The sequence below is a fragment of the Daphnia pulicaria genome, chromosome 7 (assembly GCF_021234035.1).
Source record: "Daphnia pulicaria isolate SC F1-1A chromosome 7, SC_F0-13Bv2, whole genome shotgun sequence".
NCBI lineage: Eukaryota > Metazoa > Arthropoda > Branchiopoda > Diplostraca > Daphniidae > Daphnia > Daphnia pulicaria.
This window is the reverse complement of record NC_060919.1, coordinates 17485159-17509040: the sequence shown is the minus strand read 5'-3', so window position 1 is coordinate 17509040 and position 23882 is coordinate 17485159. Positions and strand designations below refer to the sequence as shown.

General features: G+C 43.6%; 3 protein-coding genes across 7 annotated transcripts in view; 2 read left to right on the top strand and 1 right to left on the bottom strand.

The window, feature by feature from the left end:
- LOC124348828 (cadherin-23-like) overlaps positions 1-20950 on the bottom strand; it is a 29102-nt gene extending 8152 nt beyond the window's left edge. For 2 of the 4 annotated variants that reach the window (XM_046799129.1, XM_046799133.1), the window contains exons 1-5: positions 20843-20950; positions 10721-10945; positions 1563-1968; positions 1374-1466; positions 1094-1219 (exon numbers count right to left, since the gene is read on the bottom strand). In XM_046799129.1, coding sequence (XP_046655085.1) covers positions 1094-1219; positions 1374-1466; positions 1563-1871 — 528 coding nt within the window. In that variant the 5' untranslated portion in view covers positions 1872-1968; positions 10721-10945; positions 20843-20950. Of the gene's footprint in view, positions 1-1093; positions 1220-1373; positions 1467-1562; positions 1969-6126; positions 6786-10720; positions 10946-11318; positions 11708-20842 lie in introns of those variants that run through there. The other 2 variants (XM_046799132.1, XM_046799131.1) reach the window with 2 other exon arrangements.
- Positions 15090-21734, top strand: LOC124349024. Of its 2 annotated transcripts, XM_046799508.1 has the most exons (7): positions 15090-16381; positions 16782-17066; positions 17521-17691; positions 17772-17975; positions 18097-18171; positions 18728-18796; positions 20935-21734. In XM_046799508.1, the coding sequence occupies exons 1-7, from the start codon at positions 16255-16257 to the stop codon at positions 21108-21110; spliced, it is 1107 nt and encodes a 368-aa protein (XP_046655464.1). In that variant the 5' UTR covers positions 15090-16254; the 3' UTR covers positions 21111-21734. The 2 variants fall into 2 exon arrangements, with proteins under 2 accessions (XP_046655464.1, XP_046655465.1); XM_046799509.1 differs by lacking the exon at positions 18728-18796 and having other exon boundaries at positions 15091-16381.
- Positions 21735-22131: 397 nt separating this feature from the next.
- LOC124349088 (apolipoprotein D-like) lies at positions 22132-23671 on the top strand. The gene is made up of 5 exons (XM_046799594.1): positions 22132-22349; positions 22841-22968; positions 23040-23128; positions 23200-23295; positions 23367-23671. Exons 1-5 carry the CDS (start codon positions 22212-22214, stop codon positions 23492-23494), a joined length of 579 nt encoding a protein of 192 aa, XP_046655550.1. The 5' UTR covers positions 22132-22211; the 3' UTR covers positions 23495-23671.
- Positions 23672-23882: the final 211 nt, after the last annotated feature.

Here is a 23882-nt window from a genome sequence, read left to right as displayed (position 1 = left end):
CGGCTCGCATCGGCAATATGCATCCCCCCTTCCATTTTGTGAGTCATCCGCGTAGGCGTGTATCAATTCCCATCAATTTAACCCACACCCAAAAAAACAAAAAAGAAAAACTGATTGTTCGATTGTGTAATTTGACATTTCCATTCGGGCAAACTTTCCCGCACTGGTGTATCATCACACACACGCCTGACAATCGAGCAATTGTTCACGAAATCTCTCGAATGCTGTTGATGTTGCCTTTTTTCCCTAAGAATGGTGTCTAATGACTATCATTCCCATTTGTGTGAGCTGCTGCCTATATCATTACGACACGTAAAAAAAAATGAGAAATACCAAAAGGGGGAAAAAATAAAAAAACCGATTGCGGATGCCTAGCGCCAATGTATGTTTTCACTCAGAGTAAACTTTGTACAACTGTACAACTCCGTGTGTGTGTGTGTGTGTGTGTGTGCGGGATGTATTTAATCTCTCTCTTTTCTCTCAATGGATCTGACCCGAAAAGAAAGAAAGAAAAAAAAAAGAACCGTGCAATGACGCGATTGTGTCACTTCACTCCCGTGCCGTGTTAAAAAAGAAATGTTTCATTCCCGTTTATACGCTATACCTAGAGTGGCATTCATATTTTGAACATGTTTATGGTGAAGCTTCTTCTCATGTGTGTGATCATCACACACTCGCTGGGAGATCAAAGAGAGAGTTGCACCGCTATTGTTCTCGGTTCCATCTTGTCTCTTTTTTCGCTCTGCCGAGTCGATGTGTGTTAATTGACGTTGAATAATGAAACGAAAGATGTATATACCCACACATGGAGAGTCATACTAGACTCCCTCTTAACTAACTGGCGCAGAGAGAGAGAGAGATATGCTGTGCCATATAACAATGAAGAATAACAAAAGGGGAAAAGAATGAAAGAGAAAGAAAGCACAAATCCCCCACCAAAAGAACAGGTGGAGGTAATATAATACCTCCAACTGAGGGGGGAAAGAAATTCAAAATAAGAAAGGAAAACAAAAAAAATTGTTTCTGGTTTTTCTTCAAAAGAAACGAAAAAGAATAGAGAACATTCAAGTGCAGGAGTATAGAAGTACGGTACCTGTCCGTAGACACCTTGATCGCGGTCGGTGGCCTCCACAGTCAAGATGACAGCGGGTGGGGCGTTCTCTCTCAGCATCAACGTGTTGGCAAAGGGCTGGAAGACGGGCCGGTTGTCGTTGACGTCCTTTTTGTTGTACCGTTTTATGTTTGGTGAAGTTGGGTGGATGTTGGTTTCACCCGAGAAATTATGAATAAATGTTTAGAACATCTTTCTATCGAGCCTCCAGGATGTGGAGTGAATCAAAATACAAATTTTTTTGAAAAATCATTGTTATTACCTCAACTATAATCAAGAGGCTTTGTCTGATGGCCTGTCCGGCGCCAATCTTGCCGTCTGTTACTGTCAGCACCAGAGAATACTCTTCTTCCGTCTAACAAAACAAAAATTTGATTAATAATTAATTAACCTCTGCCTTCATTAATTTGTGAATTATGAATTGGCTCGGGAGATTTGTGTTTGTTTATACTTCTCTGTCGAGTTCTTTGATTAATTGCAGGTCGGCTTCGTTATCGCCAACGGGCTGGATGCGCAGCAGCTCGTTAGCCACCTGACCCTGCAGTCCGAACTGTAGGGCGTCTCCGTCGGCGTCGGAGGCTTTGATACGGTAAATGACGCTTCCGACCGGCGTCCCTTCGGCGCCTTCTTTCAATTTGAGTACAATTTCGCCTCCGCTCTCGTCCGTCACCTCAAAACGCGGGGGTTGGTTAGCGGCCACGAAAGCGGCCATCAAGGCCAGAAGAATGGCGATGATCTTTACGACGACGACGGCCGCCATTTGCTTGACGCTTCCGTGTAGCTCTCGGATGCTTGGGAGACTGCAAGGCCGTCCTTTTTACTTAATGACCCATGCCGGATGAGATCAACAGCAGCTTCTAAATACATGACCCAGCACATGAGCGAGAGAAAGAGACAAAAAAGAACATTAGCATTAACATTAATAGGAAAAAAAGATGCTGAATCAGTCGAGACTTGTTATGAATCAGTCGTAATGAGATATGCAGAGCTGGAAGAAGACTAAACCGAGAGTTGGTGGTGAGAACACTCCAAAAGTCAGTTTCATGAGCCACACGGTTCACGTTACCGCAGAGAGTAATCAGATCCGTGCGCAGAAGAAAAAGAGAGAGCTATATCGGAAAAAAATTAAAATTTGAATACCCGCCGACGCGCACTCGCATGGTATAAATGCGGTTAATAATGAGGATCCGAGAAAGTTTCGCCATTTTCCTTTCCACGAAATCAAAAAATACAATATGTGTTCTGGACCACTTAAAATGTGGGTACGAGCCATCCGGCGTGAATGGCTCATCTCGTTTGTCTTTCTAAAAATGCTAATTCAAAACGAGCTAGAAATCTGCTGCTGCTGCTGCTGCTGCGCAACAATTTAGACGAGCAAGGAAGAAAATCTGGCGCGAGCTCAGCCGCAGCCGCAGCAGCAGCAGTTTGACCTCGTTCACCTCATCCGCTTTTTTTTCTCTCTCAGACTACGGAATGAGACATCAAACGTAACGGTATCCATCACCATATTATTTCCCTCCCGTGTCTACATACGTAACCACTTGGCTAGTAGTAGCTGCTGCTGCTGCTGCTGGTGGTGGTGGCGGATTGAGAGCGCCAACACCATTAAAGAAAAACCCGACGTGAACGGCTGTTGTGTTTTGCCTTAATGTTTCTCGCATTTCCGAGAAGGAGGTGCACAACAGTAAAGCGCTTAACAGAGAAATGAAGCTAGGTTGTTTTTTCGTTCGTTCGTTTGCTTCCATGTTCTTTTTTGTTTTTTGTTTTTTAGCCAGAGTGATTTCCATTGCCTAAAACGGTTGTTGCCGTGATGTTATCATCTGGCTCTTCTTTAATCAGCAGGAGGCGAAAGAGAGAAAACGCAGTCGACAAGAAAACAATGAGGGGATTTGACTTGAACGTTGAATGAGTGCCGTACAATTGTCTTACATTTTACGCAGCGCAGATGATGAAAAAAGAAAAGCAGTAGGGAGACTTGATCATCGAGACGGGATGGCTTTCAATGTGGTTCGTTCGCCGTGTGCCAGTTCGTGAGTGAAAAAACAACAAAAACAACAAGCAATTGAGTCAGAGAAAATCAACAAAGAGTGGAAAAATGGGGGAAATCAAAAGAGACGATGATGGAACGATGAAACACGGGGGCTGGCCTGGGCTCACTCTGAACGGTCCAGGGTCATGTACGTTTTATACACAGAAGGCAAAGAGGCAGTGCGGCAGGCGAAAAATAAGGATTCACGAACGGACGTGAATCACGTAGGAGTGTCTAACGCCCTCTCCTCTCTCGGCTGTTTTTTTTTTTTTTGTTTTTTTTCTGATTTCCTCCACCGTCTCAAAACGGCTAAATTGTGTGTGTGTAAGGGAAAAACGCGCACGCCGACGCTTCTGTTACTATACAGCCGACTCTCGCTGACTTTTCAAAGCGTGAAATGTTCACCACACGAGGGGTCACTGACACTCTTTAGACTCTCTCCGGCAACCCCCGGCCGTACACAAAACATTTTTTTTTTCAGTTATTTCATTTGCATTTTGCCATCGAGGGAGGAAGATTCCCATTAAAATAAAATGTCGTTTTCTTTTTTTTTTGTTCCCGCTAAACTCAACTCGGCACCGTGTCGTCCTAATTGCATGCCTCTTGATCGTGATGGACTGATTAAAATCAATGGCCGACGATCGGTCGAAAAAATTGTCAGATGGCAACGAGCGCACCAATCGAAAACATTTCCTGACCGCTCATTAAAGTGGAGATAGGACAATAGGGAATAAAGGCAATGACAGGAATTTTCATTGGATCGTGTCGATTTCTTCGAGAGATAAGCGGCACACAGAGGACGGGGAAACATTCCAAGAAGGAAAAGAAGAAAAAAAACAACAAAACAACAAACTAGACGAGACAAGGACCAAGACTTATTTCTATTTTATTACCAGATATTCGGATATTAGTCGGCAACTATGCAGTAGAAGGGGGGGGGGATCGTGCCTCGATGACGAGCGATTAAATACCACGGCCATTGAATCGATCGTCCTGCCCCGAAATCGTAATAAAACACTCCTCGAGGCAAAGGTCAGTTTGAATCCCCGCTTCTTTTTTTAAAAAATAAAAATAAATTTTCAAAAAAAAATAGGAAGGAGAGAGACAAGAAAAAAAAACCGCGGGTTTCCTATACATCGTCGTCGTCGTCATAACGGAACCGCGAGCTTCGAATCAACAATTCCATCTCATCCAGGTCAAAGGTGAACCCCGCCGCCCTGATCGCGCTCGCGCTCTCCGGTCGTCGGCTAAAGCACAAGACACAAGTCGGGGATGGAAAAAGAGCCGCTGCGCTCTGAGCCAGAAAAGAAGGGGGGATAGGAGTGGCCATCAAGTCGTTAAAGTCCATCTTTCTTTTTTTTCTCTTTTTTTTTAAATTTAAGTGCTAGCATCCGCTGTTGCACAGTTGCTTCTCCCTCCCCATGTATACAACTACATTTTCGGATCTATCTGTCTATCTTACACCATCCTGGCGCCTGGTCAAATAAAACATCTTTGACCAATTGATAGGAGAGACAAGGGCACAAGTACACCACTATATACTACATGGGTGTATAGTGTATCGCTATTCCTTTCGCTTTTTCAAACATTTTTATTTGAGGGGGGCCAGCGAGGTTTGAGCCTCTACCAGTCTATTTGTTCCTATTGAAAAGAGACAAAGGGGTCGAATAAAAATCATCAAGTTCTTTCAAGGGTCCCCCAGCAGAGGCATATAAACATTTCGCCGAAAAAGTCAAGATATGCGTCCGCATATACCTGTTGTAGCAACAATGTATAGTAGACTCGTTGGAGCGAAAAAAAAAAATGTTTGGAAACAAACCGAATGAAAAACAGCCAGATCTGCTGCTGCTGCTGCTGCATTTGTTCTCACAGCTTATCAAAATATATCTCGTATACAATCTTTTCTCTCTCCCAGCTAGCGGGTGTGTGTGTGTGTGCGGATGTTTTAGTTGAGGGGGAGGGGGTCTCCGTGTGTATGTTGTTAAACCATCCATTGGATGTACACTATATATACGTGTACACATAGACTGTGAAATGAAGGGAACATAAGAGCTGGGGGTAAAATGAAAGGGAGGCTACCATAGGGCCAGCACACCAACTCTCTCTCTCCCCAAAACACACCGGCCGGAAATGGCCGCAACACATCTGCACCCCCCTCTTGCCCATCAGCTCTTACTAACAACAAAGACAGAGAGAAAGATGGTTGAAGGGGGGAGAGCCAGGGAGACAGGATCAGCCGGTGGTAAAAAAAACAGAAAAAAAAAACTCGAAAATTTGTTTTCATTCTCCCCTTTTCCTCTTGCGATACAATAAAAATAATAAAATTCAAATTCAAGTTTAACACGAAGTTACAAACTCGTTTCAAAAGAAATTGGGCTGGGCATTTGGTAACTGGGTGACATTTCAGATCGGCAACGAGATTGACGCACGAGTCGGAAACAAATCCGATTCTAACGTTACATGTCGGTTACACGATGACCACGACATTTGCCAAAAAAGCTTGTTTGTGATACTTTTTTTTTTATTGTTTGTTTTTTTAATTCAGACCCAAAGAGAAATGTGATTCCGGGGACGACAGCATTTTTATATCAGGATTTTCTTTCTTTTACTACGTTCAAGCGGTCCCAGACAAAAACAAGTTCGGCAACCGACCAAATCGTCTCGACGTTTGCATTTCAACTCCCGCAGTCCCCGAGTGTTCTGAATAAACAACTTGATTACTGCCTTCCCGTGTGGATGTGTTTCGCGACTAGCGTGTGACGCAACAAAAGGAAACAAAAGAAGAAAAAAATTCTTCTAAGAATAATAGCGTCGTATAGCGAGACGGGGAGACGTTACACGTACGAACGAGAAGAACATTTTGTTTTTTTGTTTTTATTTTATTTTTTGATCGTTTTGAACCAAAAATTTTTCCGAGTTGTTAGTGGAAAATGTGGACCAGTCACGGATCGAGAGGCCATTTCTAGCGCCCGGAGGAGAAATTCACCTGAGAGTCGATGCGGATGTCATGACGCTTAGTCGTCTAGCAGCTCCGGACAAAATGATTGAACCCGCCAGTGTTTTTAATTTCCAACAAGGGAATCGATCTTTCTCATCCGATAATTAAGAGATGTGATGCTGAGGCCGCAATAAATTATCCGGCACGATTTATAGCGCGCTCGTCTGAAGTGAACAAATATTCGCCGGCAACTCAAAATCACGCACGAATAAAACGAACGAAGCCGAAACAAAGTTACGCCGACAGCCACTGAAGAACACACGGAAGAAATGAACTGATAATTACGGTCGATTAAGTCCCCACCACTTGACTGATATGTTTTTTTTAGGGGTTTTTATTCTTGTTTCCTTTTTCCACAAAAATTTTCCTGCCAAGTCGGGCAATCAGTGAGAAATGATGAATCAATGAACTCGACACTGCTCGGTCACGCTCGGTCGGATAAGAGAGTAACAACAAAACAAAAAACAAGAAAACTCGCGAGAACAAACGGCCGTATGTCGGCCAAGTCGAACCGCTCGAGACGAACTGGTAGCTGTTCACGTGTAGACAGAGGATCTTCTATGCGACTCGCTCGGGTCTCTCTGTGTGTATGCACACATTTCTCCTCTTATTCCGGCGGTGGGGTTTCTGACTTTCAGACCAAACCAACCAACCCCCAATTTTTCTTTCCGCTCGATGCCAAGCTGACCGACAGAGTCATCTAGCGGATGAATCCAAAACGCAGCCAAGTGCTGATGGAAGTTGATGATGTGGAAGAAGAAATCAGAAACCACAAAGTCATTCTTCTTCTTGAAGTTCTTTCTTCTTTTTTCTCTTTTTTTTTTCTTTCTTTTTGGTGGAAAGAGAAGAGACGATTGTCAAAGTGTGATGGGAAAAAAGAACGAGGGGGCACATTTCGGGGGCTCGTTAAGAGCGTCAAAGACTAGGGGAGAAAACCATTTGAAGAAACAATGAACTTTCTCCAAGGCAATTCATCGAAATGGCAAAAGAAACACGGAACTCATTGTTGTGTCACACAAAAATAGGAAAATTCGTCATTCATTCATTCATTCAATGGAACTTGAAAAAAACAAAAAATTCAAGGCAGTTTTCCATGAATAGATTAATAGGAATAAGCTGCTGGCGTATAGATTTATTTCCATCCTTTCGATACGCCAGCAGACAAAGGAGGGGGGAAAAAAGGAGTCTGAGACAAGTGGAGAGGTCGGGCTGTTTACCACGGCGTCAACCGGAATTGAGAAATGAGGACATTGTCGGGAAGGGATGGCATCCGATTCTTTTTTCACGAACCCACGCGTTGGCTCGTGAAAGAAAATCGATCAAATTAGCCACAGCGACGCGGTCCAACAGCGACGCGGTCACCACACCACCACCGTGTCCGCTGTTGTATTTCTCCTTTTATTATTTTCACGTTTTTCGTGAAAAGGTCCGAAAAAATTCTTCTGGGGGCGACGAAACGCTTGATGGTGTGTGTTAAATAGCAGTGCCAAACCAGGAATCTCCCGCCGTCTAATCGATGATTTAGACAACCCACCAGTGCGCCCCGGCGCGCTCCAATTAGAAACAAGAAAAAAAGGGAAAAGATTTTTTTTTTTTTCGGCCGTGATTTTTTTCCCCTCCATTTCTCAGGCGACTGAGATTGACTTAACAGACCGTGATGGTGGCCAACAGTAGGCGGAACGCTTCACCAGATCAGTTCTTTTTCAACAAAAATTATTTATGGGCTCCTTTTCCCAATCGAATTCATTCCTCCGTGTCTATTCTTTTCCATATTTTTTTCTTCTTTCTTTTAAGATATCGTGTTACTTCTTTTCTTTCTCCCGAGGACCACTTGTCGGATGACCGCCGATGTCGGCGGCTTCGGGACTTCGGAAACCATCTGCGCGTGCGCTTTGACCACGTTCGCTAGTATCTACATAATTTTCTGTGGCTAACGAGTCAAGATGGTCTTCAGCAGAGCGTTAATACTAAAAAAAACAAAATTAATCCTGGTCATATCGGCCTCTCTCTCTCTCTCCCACCCTAGATAGTGTCCACTCGCACAGGTGAGGTATTAAAAAAAGAACAAGGAGAGGAAGTTAACCCGTCCCAAAGTTTCCAGTCGAGTGGCAAACCGAAGCGGAAATAAATATCCCCCTATTCTTCTAATATACCAGTGTTGTTGTTGTTGTCGTTGTTGTTGTAGGGATGTATTCTACAAGTCCCGGGTCTTGGAATAACGTTGGTCAACGGACGGCTGCAACACCGGAAGTCATCGTATAGAGAGAGAGTTAGATGGAATGGATGGATAGAGATTAACTGTCGAGAGAGAGAAACACTGGGGAGGGAGAACTTGCGTTGCGTCAGGGGAGGATTTGAGCCGGACTGAACACGGCCCAACTCAAATTATTTTACAGATGGATAATATAATGCAGCAGTGTCGTCCGTCCACCATTCACGGAATAACGGGGGTATCGTTATAATTCCGACGGAACAGAAGAAGAGAAGAGGAAGAAGAAGAAACAAAACAAAAAAACCGTTTGCGGCTGGATCGGATCCGCTTGAGCGAATTCCATCCATCCAAACAAAACAAAAATAAAACCTCAATCTGAGAATCGATTTGACATTAGCCAGGCCATTTAATGCTTTTCTCGGTTACCAACTTTCTTGGCGACGCGTTTCTTTCGCTTTCCGGTTTTCTACTTTCGCACGAAAAGTGGGAAATGGAGAAACTAAAATGAAGGGAAAGAAAGAAGCAAATAATGACCTGCCATCTGTTTCTTGGTCGACCCGGCCACGGCCGCGACTTGTTTGTCAAGTCCAAAATACCAAACGCCGCCGTCACTAACAGCAGGAGCCGTCAAATTAACAAGTAAACCTCCTTTTTACTTCACTCCCTTTCTCTCCACCACTTTTCACAACAACAAATGACCATCGGGAGGTACAAGAGGAGCAGAGGAAGTCTCTGAAAGTGCTGAATAGTGTTTTCTTTTCTTTTTTCTTTTTTAAGTCGCCGTTAAAAAACAACAACAGCGAATACGCAAACAAACAAAGACATTCCTGGAAAAAAAAAGAAAAAGTTCCAGTCAGCAAACGAGCAGAAATAAGAAGGAGGAAGTGTGTGTGTGTGCATGCCACACGTCTCCAAATAACTTTGGGCTCAAAAGCCCAAAACAAAAATGGAAGTGCCCGAAACTCATTTTGTGTATACCTCACAAGTTCAAGGTTCGTTGGTACTAAATAAAAAGTTGCGCAACTACTTTATTTATGGAATATTACCCCCCGCCATCTCTCTCTCTCTCTCTCTCTCCGGTGGTTTTCCGAGTGCTCTCACTGCGATTAAAACTAAAGCTCGTTAAGACACACGAGAGTTCATACGTATGTACGTATTACGTATATATACCTCTCATTACAGTCGAGTAGAGACACTGAGTCTACACAGCCATGCAAATAATAAACTTAGGCGAGAGGGAGAGCACCGAATAGAAGTAGACAAGGGCGCCCGCGTATAAATGTAGACAAGGATAATTAAAAAAATAAAATAAACAAAGCAAAGCCTGTGCCGTAGGGGGAAGGGGGGGGGGGGCAGTTGCTTATTTGTGTGCTTCCGTTCCATTAGTCGAGAAGACTAAGTTCTTTTATTTTTCGTTCTTTTTCGTGCTGCTGGTTTTTATTTTATTTGTCAAATAGGCGAGGCGAAGGCAGCGAAGGGAGCGTGAGCGGGACGGAAAAGAAGAAAATGAAGAAGAGTCACGTTTCATCAGCTGGGAGAATCAGAGGGGGGGCCATCACGATCGCTTTCGGGTTGCCTAACCTGAACGTCTCCTAAACCAAACAATAGCAGCAGGTTCAAAGATGTGAAATGGCCAAGAAATCGGGTCAACGGTGAGACGCTAACCTCAACGCTGCAACAGTAAATCACTGCCGGGGAGGAGCCATTTGTCGGGAGCACAATTTGAACGGATTCAGCCACCCCTCGAGGTTCGCATTTATATTTTTTCGTCGTCGTTTATTTCGTCTTGTTATTTTCGGATTTCCCGCGTACCAATCTTGGCGCTTGATTACTCTCTTTGCATTCGAAAATGATGTGTGGGTGCGTCGGCATTGAAGCCTCTATTTTCCAATCACCAGTTTCTGACGCGCGTGGGAGAAAACCGGCGAAGAGAATTTTGGCGATGAAACAAAAAGAAACTTTCGACTGTTGCGGTAGATCGAAACTTTTGAAAGTGGCACGAAAATAAAAAAAAAAAACAAAAAAAAAAAAAACAACGAGGAAGCGGCAGGTCCCTCTTGGTCATATAATTTTTTAGTTTTACTTTGCTTCAAATGCTTAAAGTTAAAATATTGTGGAATTTGTTTACCCCAACAGACAAAGTTTTGTAACTCGTTAGTCGTTTTACAAATAAATTTCAATTTCAAGATTCCCACTTCCATTGGTGATTTAATGAACCCTGACTGAGTAAACAAAAACGGTGAGAGAAAACAGTTCCGGTCAACCGCATACGGTAGCTCAGGAATAATCATACTACGTACTGTGTAACGATTTATAATCAACGCTACCAAATAGTAAAAAAAAAAGAATGTATAGATAAAGTTTTCCTACCTTTCAGCCTGGGAAATACGGCCAGGCATTTACCACAAAAGTGCTCCATCCACGGAATAAGTTGAATCCACCAGGCTGGATAAGAAAAAGGGGGGTCCTCGTGAATACACCCACATTCACATGGGTGTACACGAGAACATTTTAAAATAGATAGGGGAAGAAGAGATTCGTAACTCGACCGACATCCTGGGTAGTTATACTTCAATCAAGAGAGATGCTGTTTATCTAAATGAAAAATAAAAAGTTGGTTACGAAAAATATTGACAAACAACAAGTAAGGAAAAGCTGAAAATGAGACAGTGGGTAAACCCTAACTGGTACCGGTAATAAACAGAAGAATTTAAAGTTTCCATGGATTGCATTAACATGCATCATCATAGGAATAAAAAAAAAATCATTACCCAAGCAATGATACTGAGATAGTTTAACATAGTTGCTGGTGGTGACAGGTCATGTCAAAATACCAGCACAAGCAATACAATTTGCATATCTCATGTTGTTTGTTACAAAGGCTGGATAAATGCTAGTGAAGAAATAATATTTCAAAACTTTTAACAGGTTTATCTTCTATTTAAGCTCACATAATCATTATATTTACTTGCCAAACAGCATGGAGTGGAGAGCCGAAACACCCGAGTTCACACGGCGATCACATTTTTGTAATTTTACTTGTTGCCCTATTTTTCGTGCCGCCACGTTTCCAAGAAAGTGATCGTTCCGTTTTCTTTGTCATCTACTCAACTTAAACTTGTGGTCTCTTTTTCGAAACTTGTAAACAAAACGAAAGCAGACGACACTTTTCTTCTCTATTAGCCATTTTTTAAGAAATCGATAGAAACCAGACCTAAATCAAAACCGCTCAAAAACGATAAAAGCGGCAATTTTTAAAACAAAAAGATAAAACAAAAAATAATAATGAAAAAAAAAAACCCCAAAAAACCATTAGTAGTTCGTTCAACTACCTAGTCCCGCGACGCCACCTAACGGCTGCACGATCAACTGCAACGTCGTAACGCAACGAAAAAAGGGGGGAAAAAACTAAAGGATGTAAATCAAATATGTATAAGCCGACCGTCAGAAATACACAGCCCCTAGAGACACACGCCTATGACCTCCTCTTTTTTCATGCCGTTTAAAAAAATAAAATAAAATAACAAGATTTAAGGCTATAGTTAGACCCGTTTTTATCGACTTGGTTTCCATAGGAACCAGTTGACACAGTTCACTTGCGCCTGCACACTGGGAATTTTTTTTTTTTTTCTTTTACTATTTCTGTAACGCATCCGCCGCAGGATTTTCATCAGCAAATCTGATAAAACGCTTCAATCTGGTTTTCTTCGAGGGCGCCTGTAGTTACGACAACGGCAACAACTACACTTTAATTAGAATCAGTCAACTGACAGCAGATGACGTTTCACCAGAATTATTTAGGGGGGAAAAGAAAAACCTCTCTTTGTTCAGTTAAGTTCACTTGACGACACTGTCTTTCCAACTGAAATCCAGCCAAAAAACAAAACGGAACATAAATTCTTGGTTGGCAGTTTTGTTTGTTTTTTTTTTCGAACCTCCGGAGAAGAAGAAGTCGCTACCGTTTTTATATTTTTTGGCGAGCCGTCCAAAGTCGTGAATGCTGAAAGTGTGTGTCTCTCTCTACCACTCACTCAATCAATATCAAAGCTCGGAGGAAAATCTTGGCCCATACACGGCTATACATATAGTGCCACTCTCTCTCTCTCTCTCTCTCTCTATTCTATTCGGGTTATCGTCGTCGGCAGCAGCACCGGTCGACCAGATCCTTCCATTTCTGTTATTGTCAGTCGTACAGAACATATCCATTGCGCCTTTTGCCGACACAAAGTGCGAAACAAATCCCAGCGCCTTTTTACATAACAATACTTTCCGATTCTGCGAGAGTCAAGATGAGAGCACTATAGACGGAATAATATAATAAAATAATTTAAAAAAAAGGCTAAACTTGAAAGCTAGTAGTAGATGTGTTTTTTTTTTCTTGTTTGCCATGGCGACGGCCATCAATATACGCACATAATACGACATAATCACGACATAATATCGAATTGATTGAGATGAATGTTGACGTACACGGGGAGGAGGGGTTGGGGGGAAAAAAAGACGTCGCCATCGGTGCCATGTCAAAGTCAAATGGGCACCGTGAAGAAGAGGACGTCGCGGCGATAACGACCGGAGCGTCGTCGAGGGGTAGAAACAACAGTCATCAAAAGTTTTAGATGCACTATATCTCGTACGAGAGATGCGTCCCTACGAGACAGTGATGATAAAAGCTTCTTTTCCACCTGCCCCGGTACTATTTTACGACATTTAACATAATTGCGAATGTTTGTTTGGTTTGAGTTTCGGGTCTCAGCAGCTGAGGACAGGTTATTTGGCTGGACCGGCCAAAAGGCTGATTTATTTATCATTTTTCGGGGGGTTGTTTAAAAAATGGAAGCGATTTCGGGAGGGATTTGTGCCGACATTCATTGGAAATCCCGAAGAAAGTTCAGCGTGAACAATTTCACGCTCAACTCCACTTGATCTCTTGATCAGCTTATTTCCCCTCTTTTGATTTCAGAGTGACAAACGAACAGTCTACACGCACATTTTTTGTGTGACATCATCAGTTGAATTTGAAATCAAATCTCTCTCAGGACCTACATCAACGACCGAACGCTCGAAACTGCACGGATCTGCTCATTCAATTGTTGAGTTTTCAATTCGGAATAATCAAACGCGTTCATGAATAATCATTCAAGACCTTTCCAAAAAGTAAAAATTAAAAAAAAAACGGGACAGACTGGACTAGCCAACTAGTTTCCTTTCGACATTCAGGAAGCAACCCCTTCTACCGTGTCTTCTTGTTCCTTCTACCCACCCTCAGCCAATTACCATTAAACATGTCAAGTTGGTTTGAAGAATCATTCGAGTATATAGATGGTGTGGGGGATGAGAGCAAATGTCAATGATAACGAACATCTTGATGCCGTTTTCAGAAGGGAATTCAGATGATTCAATTGGGTTTGCGCCTCCTGCAAATGACAACAGCCCTCTTGCGGGTCACAAGGGGGGTCGACAGCACACACACACACTAATAATTGGGCCGGTACACTCTATTTTGAAATGGGTAGATGCGTTTGCTGCTGCCATCCAGCCAGCCCCCACTTTCCGATATATAATAGGAAACAATAACGAGACCCAACGGAAACAATCAGCAGCTCGGCAACCCGAGAGCGCGAGACGCTTTTCAAACCTCTCGTCCCAACGAGGCCGGAGAGTCTATAGCTTCACAATTGGTTGAGCACCTATACCGATTTCATTTCCCGACTCAACCTATGGCCTAAACAACACTGGCACAGATACACACACACACACACACACACAGAGCATCGATCAATATAATCTTTGCCCGCGAGAAAAACAGAAGAGAAAGAAGAAGAAGAAAATAAAAGTCTTTTTTTTTTCAACATTTCAAAGGGAAAGCAACATACGCAATTGAACTTGGGGATATGGTACTGTATAAGAAACCCTACAGCCCAAAGCCAGCTGCTGCTGCTGCTCGGTATAAATCTAATGCTAGACGTCATCTAGAAAGGAAAGGGAGGGTATGGTAGACTAAAGTTCACCAGGTCTGCAAGGACGACGACATGTTTGATCGTTCGGTAAACACATCCGGCGCGAGTAACAAGTGATTTCCCCCTCACCCAACCCAACCCACCCCTTTTCTTCCACATTCAATAACTGTCTATAGACAGCCATCACGTTCCCGAATCAAGCTAAGAATAGTCTTAATCTTATTATTTTTTTCTTCTTCTCCTTTCTGTTTGTGCGTTATCCCCCTTCAAAATAGCTTGAAAAGGCCTGCATGACGTCAGTCAGATACAATCCGAAGCGAATTTTCTATACCCAACTCCTTGTGTAAATAGGGAGAGAAGCTCCATTACAAGAATAAAATTCTAAATAATAGCAGTAGAAAAAAGAATGTGTGCAGGAAAAGTACAGACAACACATCGCCTAGCGCTGTTCCGTCTCTGCATTAAAAACAGTGAGCACGGGTATATAAAAGTACGGTATAATGGCAGACAGATATACAGAGAGAGAGAGAGAGAGAGAAGGGGCCGTGTGGCCTATTTAGATGATAAGACTGTTGTCGTGTGTGTGTGTGTGTATACGGAACCTAGAACCATACACGATTCTATATATACGTGATGTATAGAAGTGTGTCTACGCGTGTGCTGAGTTGCTGCTGCTGCTTCTGCTGCTACTGGGTTTTAGTATTGATTGGCGAAGACCGAGTAGGCGGGACTTGCTCGATCCCTTTTGACGAGCCGAGGAACACAAGAGAGCCAGAATGAAGGGGCACAAGTAAAAGTGGAAGCAAAGGAAAAACAACCGACAAGAAGAAGCGCTGCTGAGATGCTTCTCTGCCATCGTCGCTAACGGACGGCTCTCTAGACTCGTCTCTCTCTCTCTCTCTGGCCCATCTTTATAGACCGTCTCAACTGCTTCCAGCCGAAACACCGGTAACAGCACACACACACACACAACAAGACACTGAACAAGAGTGAGCAAGGAGAGAAACCGGTAGCATCTTTGACGGTTGAGCTTGTTGGAAAACTTGTCTTTCTTTCCAGGGCTCGGCTGGAAATGTGAGAGAGAAAATCGTGCGTGGATTATAATTTTTGATGAAAAATAACTTGGTGTTTCTCCTGTTTGACTTGTGTGTGTGTGTTTGCGTGTGTGTGGTTTGTTTGTTTTTTAATTGAACACCGACTACAGTGGCGTCAAAGTTGAATTCGGTACTGCTCTCTAACCAGTGACTTGTCTGAGTGTTGTCTTGTCAAACTCGACGGGCGCGCGGGGCGGGTTGGGATTCGAATCAACAAAAATTTGCTTGGCAGATGTAATCACCGTCGCCGCCGAGAGTCCGTGATCAAAGTCAACTTGTGCGTCGATCGATGCCGAAACGAATCGAGTTGTTGACAAACCAAACGTGCAGCGCTAGTTGAGGAAGAAAGGGAGGGGTGGAAAAAAAAATCCCGAAGACAAGCGGCTCTCAATTTCATTTCTGTCGCCCCCTCCGTTTGATTTGCCCGTTATTTCTACTATTGCGGACAGCGGGGGTAAGTTGGTATTGATCCGAAAAAGAAATAAAAAGGGTCGGTACAGTGCGGCGCTAGAGCGAGCAGCTGGACTGGAGGCTAAAGAGAACGCGGGTCCCGCTGCTTTATTCCGGATGAATCGTTAGAAAAAGGGGGAAGCACCAAGCAAAGAAAAAAGAAAAAAGAAATACAAAATAGAGAAAAAATAATAACAAAGTCAAACCCCCCAGCGGCGATGAGACAAGTAGGCTCATCGACTTGCTAGCGAACGTTGGATAAAGTGAGCAGGTTGTAGTAGCATAAATACACAAGTGCGCGTCAACACAAGGAAATACAAGAGGGGCGAACGCGTGAAGAAGAAAACCCCCCCAAAAAACTCGGAATTGGAAAAGAAGAAGAAGAAGAAGAAGAGAAAAGAAGATGCGGTCGTCTTCCAGCCTGTCGCTTTTATTGCTATTCCGCTTGTGCAACTGGGCGTCGGGGTCTTCCATCATCCAACGGCCGGACGATCAGCAACAGCCGAAGAGAATCCATCCCAATCAATCAGGTATAATAAACACATCATGTTGTACAAGGCAGTCAAGCCGACTACGTCCTCTATGCGCACTCCATCACAACCCTATACAACTAAAACGGGGTACTAGATGATAGGTATAAAAAAGAAAAAGGACAATGAACTGGTAGCAAAAACAAGCCTATATATATGTAGAGAGAATGCTTTTGAAAAGAGTTTGCTGACAGTCCAACATCAATCAGTGCTGGCTAACTAACTCGTTCGAGTTAGTTGGCCAGATTCCTGGCCATATATAAACTTAGTCTATCGCTGTTGGGATCCGTTCCGCTTTCTATCTATCCATCGACTAAGTCTTTTCTGTTTCTTTTATTTCTTCCTCTTTTTTGGTTTTTTCTTTCCCTCCGCTTTGATCCTCGCGCACACACACGCCAAGATGCCGCCGCTAACGCCGCCACCGACGCCGGATCAACATCATCATCATCATCGGCTTCTCGATGGTTATCGACTTGGATGCTGCAGGAAGGGCAGCAGGCGCATCGGGACACGGTTCCGGTGATCAAGTCGATCAAGAGCCGAGGCTTCCTAGTGGGCGACTTTTGCGACGACGCCGATCAGTGCAATTCCGGACTGCCTCACACCGTTTGCAACGCCATGACGCAACGCTGCGAGTGCGACTCCGACTTCCCCATCATCGTCGACAACTCCATCTGCGTTCCACGTACGTTCGTCAAATCAAATCAAAAAAGATTTTTTTAATTCATTTCATTTCAAATCCCCCCTCCCTCTCCATAAACTAATTTACCCGCCCACCGTACACACCCCCGCGCGCACTAAATTCAAATGTATATTCCGGCCGGAGACGGCTATTACGGACTATACACCGTGACGTTTTGGACTTGTGGTCCTGCTGCTCCTTCAGACTTAACTTATTCTGCTCACAGTTGGGCGCATTATTCCGCCAATTTCGCCCGTCTCTGCCGATGTCACATCCTTTCTCCCTTTGCTTAACGTCCGCACCAGCGCACACTGTCACCACCCAAATGATCTTTGAAAGCCCCAGGAAGAAAAACCACACGCCCGGCCAGCTTAACACACAGCTCATGTTTTATTTTTCTACATTTTTTTTTTATTATTATTATTCCGGTGGCCATCATTTGGGGTGGGGAGAGCAGCTTTGAAGCTGGGCGAAGATTGCCTCTACGATCAGTCGTGTCAGTACTACGACCGCAACTCCGTCTGCGCCTTGTCGGACCAAGGCACCGCTCATGAATGTCGTTGCCGGGCGGCATTCCGTCCGTCCATCACGCTCGAATCCATTTCGCAGACCAGCCTTTGCCTCCCAGGTCAGTTGGCCTTTGCCGATTCGCCCATCATTAATCACGCCGGAATTTTGTTCGCGAATCATTCAAATTTTTTTTATTAGAACCGCACGGACCTTGGTTGAAATCCGATGTGCCAACGGTCATCGGATTGGGTGTCGGCATGTCCATTTTCATGGCTCTGACCTGCCTCGTTTTGAGACTCTTCAGCCGGGCTCGTTTCGCTCAAGATCAAGCCCGAGGCTACGGCAACGCTCACTTGGCTCCGCCGTCCAGCGGCAGTACGACCATCAACCACACTCACACAGGTTTGTTGCGGCGAGTATAGCCTAGCGCTCATCATTAGAGAGAGATCTCCGTCTCCCATACATGTTGTGGAAGAAAACGGAGACGCGCCCTTTATTGATTTTGACTTGAATATCATCTCAGATGGAAAGCATCCGCCGCGACCCAACTACCACCGACAGGTATCCATCACCGATTCCGAGACAGCTGCACCCACAGGTACGTGATCTCATCTCTTTAATGGAAAAAAAAGGAAAAGAAAAGAAGAAAGAAAAAAAGGAAAAGAGACAAACCGAAAAAGAAAAAGAGACATTGAACATTTTTGCGCACGAGAATAACTCAGCGACGAGCACGCGGCTGACGACAGCTGTGCCAACAGCAGCAGCAGCCACCCCATCTTGCTGATCTTCCTGTTCTTATATATAAGTTTCGAGACAAAGAAAAAAACAAGCTAAAAGGAGAGATAGAGAGAGAGAAGATGATGTCGGTGAAATGTTGCTTACAAAAGCACTTTACCCCCAATCTTCTTGGGCCTTTTTCTTTGTTGTTGTCGTTGGTCTGATATATCTGCTCGGTCGAGCGTCCAAGCCTGTCTCGATAAGCATCAACTCATATTTCTCTCAATCTACTATATATAACAGTATAATTACACCACTGTCTACATACATGTGGCCCTTTTTTTTTATTTTTTTGTGCTGTGCTGTGTGTGTGTGTGTCCGCACTTCACTATACCGCACTCCTGCCCCGTCCTCCAACGTTCCATCCGCCTGTATAGATATCGGGGCGCGTAGGACTAACTCGATCAACAACGGCGGTCACCATCACTCGCGGGGATCCTTCTACGGTACGTTCACTGTGTGACGTGTGATCTGCGAAAACTCACTCGACCCCATCTTTTCTTTCTCTCTTTTGTCTTGTCCATCAACTTCCATACATCCTTTGCTCACTCACTGTATATAGTAGCTGTCATGATGGCAGGAAGAAATAGAAATAGAAAAAAGAGAAAGAGAGAGTTCGGCATGGAACGCTGGATCGTGAACGTTTACAATAGAATAGAATCTATATCGTATAGTCGACCTATTTATTGATCGATTCTACGCCACCGTCACTCTGTGTGCCCACCCACGGGATGAGCGACCGAATCGTATAGCGCTAGAAACCGAGCGAGACCCCTTTTTCTCGTCTCTTTTTCCTCCTATTACTTTTTACTTATCTCTTCCATTTCCTCGCTGTCGACCAACGAATTTTCTTATCTGTTGCCTGTGACATTTTTTTGACAAAGAAAAAAAACCGGATGGGGAAGGTGTGAGAGCGCCTATCCAACGTAGCGCACATTAGATCCATTAAGTTTCTTTCTGTACTGATTGATGGCGCGTGAATGAAAAACCTAATCACCCGTGTGGCTCTTTCTCTTCCATACGTCAGACTCCATCCCACATTGGCAGGGACACCCAAAAGAAGAAGAAAAAAAGAGAAAACCGGCCATGATAATATAATACGAGAATAAATTTTATTGTTTTCGCCCCCCCTCGCCGTCGACACCTAGCAACTGTTAAGAATGCCGGCCTGTGGTCGGTGCTGGAACGATTTATAGATGAAATCAAGTCGCTATCGATAAAAAAGGCAGAAAAAAAGGACAAAACCTTCGACTGCGGAGGCCATATAATAAGCAACGGCGATCAAAGTTCTCTCTCTCTTTCTCTCCACCCAATTCTCCCGAGTGAGAATTGGCCAGCCGAAAAGACGAGTCGATAGAGTAGCAAACGCGTTGCCTGGGGTTCACAGTTAAGACCGCAGCAGCAGCAGCAGCAGCCCACGCCTCCGTGAGCTCTTTTCCTTCCTCTGTTCTTATTCCGGACGGCTCACTGATGGGAAAGAGAGACAAGTCCATTTCAGCAGCCTGGGTGCCAACGACCGAAACCGAAAGTGTAGACGACGCTCTCTATCTCTAGTCTCTAGTCTCTCTTTCTCTCCCCACCAATCCATCATCAACATCAAAGAGCATGGCACCCCCTAAGTATAGTTAAGCCCAAATGGCTTTTATAGCCACGGGAAACACACACCCATAGGTAGTCGTATAAGCACTGCATGAGCATCGCCGAATGAAAAACAAAACAAAAAACAAAAAAACGACGCTATGATATACAGTAGCGCTCTGCACAGAGTTTCGCCCGGTTTCGCCGCAGTGAAAGCGGAGCTGGAAATTTTCAAAGGCTTATCATTTGGGGTAGGAGAAATATATAGATCGGTATAATCATGCATGAATAGACAGAGATTAGTGGCGTTTGAAGTTTCATGTCGGTGGGTGAGCTTGAGACTAGGTAAACTAGGTAGTAGCGGTAGTTAGTTTCGGCTTTATTATTCTCCAAAGGAAACTCGACGCGGGACAAAGACTCTGCTAAATCTACGGGGAAAAAATGGATCTCCCTCATATTTAACTCTATACGACTGCTTTAGTGTGTGTGTGTGTGTGTGTGTGTGTGTAGGAGGAGCACATCTGGGGACCGCGCTGGATGCATGAAATGAGAGTGCACTCGCTTTTTTTTTAACTGATCAATTTCGTCTCTTTCCTTTATCTAACCGAAACCTTTGATTTCCCTATACCGGGCCCGTTACAGCTATCGATCGGCTGGGATAGGTGCATCTGTATTATACGCAGAGGCGAGAGGACAGCAGAAGAGCTGGGCGCTTGAAATGAAAGCACTTTCCTTCTGCCCGCCTGTCTGCCTGATTCCCAGGAAATGCAATTGAAAATTGCGAGAGTAGAGTTGATGATAGTCTTTAGAATGTAGTAGCATGTCGTCTAAGAAAAGACGAGCCTAAATAGTAGACGACGGGACGCGCACCGTGTTGTCAATAGAGATGTGTGTACATATAATGTGTGTCCTACCTTTTATAGTCCGATGCTGGGCTTTCTCTCTTCCTTGGGCCTGGGCCGCTTCATTTCCTTGTCATTCATTTCGGTCGCTTTACAACGTCCAGGTCGAAGGCAGAGCAACCACTCGGCAACGTACGAAGCCAAGAGCCCCATGAGGAATCACCGAGGCGAGACATCTGCAAACCGCGAATCCACCAGCGCTCAACCGGATAACACTGAAGATCGAACGCCAGCCCCACTCCATCGATCCGACAATTCCATACGCTCCAGCCTGGATTAAAATGGAGAATCTCAATTAGTAAAGAAGAGATAGTGGAAAGGAATGAAGAACATCGCGAGGAAAAGAACAAAAAAAACAACAGAATATATAAATTTGCTGGGCCTCATCCATTAACAAATACCCTGCCATCGTGTTAACAAACGGACAAACATCTTCCGGCTCTGTGTTTACTTATTATTATTATTAAATATTTTTGATTTAAATCACTCTGGTTTTTTTTTTTTGTATTTCACTGGACAAAATTGGCACTCACTCACAGTTTCATCTTTTTTTGAGACTCGCATTGATAGATGTAATTAATCTGTTGTGGGGTTAATTGTGCCCTCCGCCAAGAGAATGGCCAAATTCCTCCTCAAGTTGTCACGGTGTTGTGTAATGCATGAGAGCGCCAACTCAAAAAGGCAAACAGTCGACATTCTCATCAAGATGACATCAATTATCAAATATCTATAACATTATATGGAGTGTGTAATATCATCTACATGTGTGTGTGATTGTGGAAATTCTTTGTTACCCTCACCTCCCCGGCTTTCCCTCCCCCCTCCCCTTTCTCCTTCAAACCTTTTACGTATCTCCGAAATATTGGATGTCATACTATATAATAAACGATTTTCTATACATGAATATTGCGTATCCCAGCTCCATTTCAACCAATAGAAAAAGCTCTAGGAAAAAAAAACTCACAAATACAGAGGGGAAAATTGAATCGAGCACAACAGACATACGAATATGCAAATTAAAGAAGCGGTGGGGGTATTATCAATCAGTCGACGGAGACGAGTGGCAGCGCTTCCGTCTTTTTGGATTTTCTCGGCATCTCTGATTCGGGAAAAAGGGTGAAAAGAATGCATGACTGGTCAGCTGCTGTCTGAAATAAAACCCCCTTCCAAAGGCTACAACGTCTAACGGTTCTTTTCTGTCTATGACCTTCTTATCTGTTGGGGTCTCTCCGTTCAGACTATAATAAAACACCTGAATAGCTTTTACTCTGTTTGTTTTGTTTTTTTCCCAGGGAAAAAACTCACATAGGAACGGTAGGCCAGTGCCAGGCACACACGCAAACAGAGTAGAAGCCAAGTTTATTCCTTCCCTCCCAAGAGAATGCTAAGCTATTCAAAATTGTGGCTTTGTTTATTGATTACGCTAGGATGCAGCTATCGAACGGCGGTAGATGCCCAAGTCTACTCACTGGGCTCTTGTCCAGGCGTCAACGTCGTATCCAACTTTGATGTCGATAAAGTAAGTTTCATTCGACCCTTTTGAGAGTCTTAATTCATTTGAAATGAAAGCGCCAAAGTACGAAGTAAAATACAGTTTTTAGTGGCATTAAGAATCAAGGATTTGGCCAGTCAAGCCAGTGCGATGGCGGGTTACGTCACACCATCCGCTTGGCATCATAAAAACATAAAATGTTGCTCATTTTTACAATGTTCTATAAAAATAGAAATAAGCATTCCCCTATATTACTGCCGTAAAATAGGAAAAGACGGCGCTCCTGTTGCTTGCAAGCGACGCAGTCCAACTTATTTATCATCATCATACAATTTAAAGATTAGATTATTTAACACCGACGTCAGCAATCAAATTAGATGAGAGTAAAACGGCTTCTTAACAAGAGAGAAACCCACAGTAAAATACATGTTCTTCTAATTTGTGGCAATGGTTCTTTTACATTTTCTTTAACTTGATGCAAAAACTCGACTTCCTTTGGACCTGCGGTCAACCCAAAGTACACGGGCAAGTGGTACGAGAACCGCAATTACTTTGCCATCTTCCAAGCTGGCCTAGATTGCGTAACGGCCGAATATACCAAGAGCGATACGGGAGTAACAGTTAAAAACGAAGGAATAAGAAAAATGTTAGTTAATTTTGTACGTTACATAACAACTGTTACGTAATAATGAAATTTTTTCTGTAAAAATGCTGCAGTTTTCGAACTAAATCAATCGTAACTGGAACAGCTCGTCAACTGGAAGCTCCAAACGGCAAACTCGGAGTAACATTTGCCAGCATTCCTTGTAAGATTAAATGTTTTCAGTCTCAGAAATTTCTTTTTGAGATGGTAATCCAATAACGTCTTCTCAAACAGTTGCCCCGGTGGACTCACCTTACTGGGTTTTGGGCACAGACTACACTTCCTATTCAGTAGTATGGAGCTGTACCAACAGAGGAATATTCAACTCACGTAAGCAAAGAAAGACTAGGTATAAGGCCCTTAGGCAATATTTCAAGTATCCCTTTTTCATTTCTTCGCAGAAATTGCGTGGATTCTGACCCGTGACCAGTTCCCTTCGACGAACACAATCAACACGGCACTAGCCGTTTTGGCAGCGAATGGCATCAGCCAGAATCCACTGAAGACAACGACTCAAAATAATTGCTGATAAACCATAGCAAATTTCGTTCCCAACTTCAACAATCAAAACTTTGAGCCTTGGTTTTCTAATTTATTCGTTTCTTATTTAAACATGACTTATTTAGGTATAGTGCATAATCTTCAAAAATTCGATTTGCTTTTGTAAAAATAAAATAAAATAAAGTCGAAAATCAGTTACACATAATTTGTGTACCATCTCTTCACAAACATCAGCCGGTCGCATAATCTATAAGTACAGCTAGAATATTTGCCAAGAAGGATGCTAGGATAAACCGCATTTGCTATTATCCACGAAAATCTTTCCACGCGGAAGCTAGACAGCACTTTTAACGCAGCCCAACGAGTAAACTGTTTGAGTGAAATCCAAACCCAAGGGATACGCATTTGAAAACTTA

Bases quoted from the DNA above. Each gene is read 5' to 3' on its own strand.
- LOC124349024 (XM_046799508.1), top strand. From the start codon at position 16,255: ATGCGGTCGTCTTCCAGCCTGTCGCTTTTATTGCTATTCCGCTTGTGC. The intron at 17,067-17,520 runs GTACGTTCGTCA...TGGGGAGAGCAG, and splicing joins CAACTCCATCTGCGTTCCAC to CTTTGAAGCTGGGCGAAGAT. The intron at 17,976-18,096 runs GTTTGTTGCGGC...ATATCATCTCAG, and splicing joins CATCAACCACACTCACACAG to ATGGAAAGCATCCGCCGCGA.
- LOC124349088 (XM_046799594.1), top strand. From the start codon at position 22,212: ATGCTAAGCTATTCAAAATTGTGGCTTTGTTTATTGATTACGCTAGGA. The intron at 22,350-22,840 runs GTAAGTTTCATT...GTCAACCCAAAG, and splicing joins CCAACTTTGATGTCGATAAA to TACACGGGCAAGTGGTACGA. The intron at 23,296-23,366 runs GTAAGCAAAGAA...ATTTCTTCGCAG, and splicing joins CAGAGGAATATTCAACTCAC to AAATTGCGTGGATTCTGACC.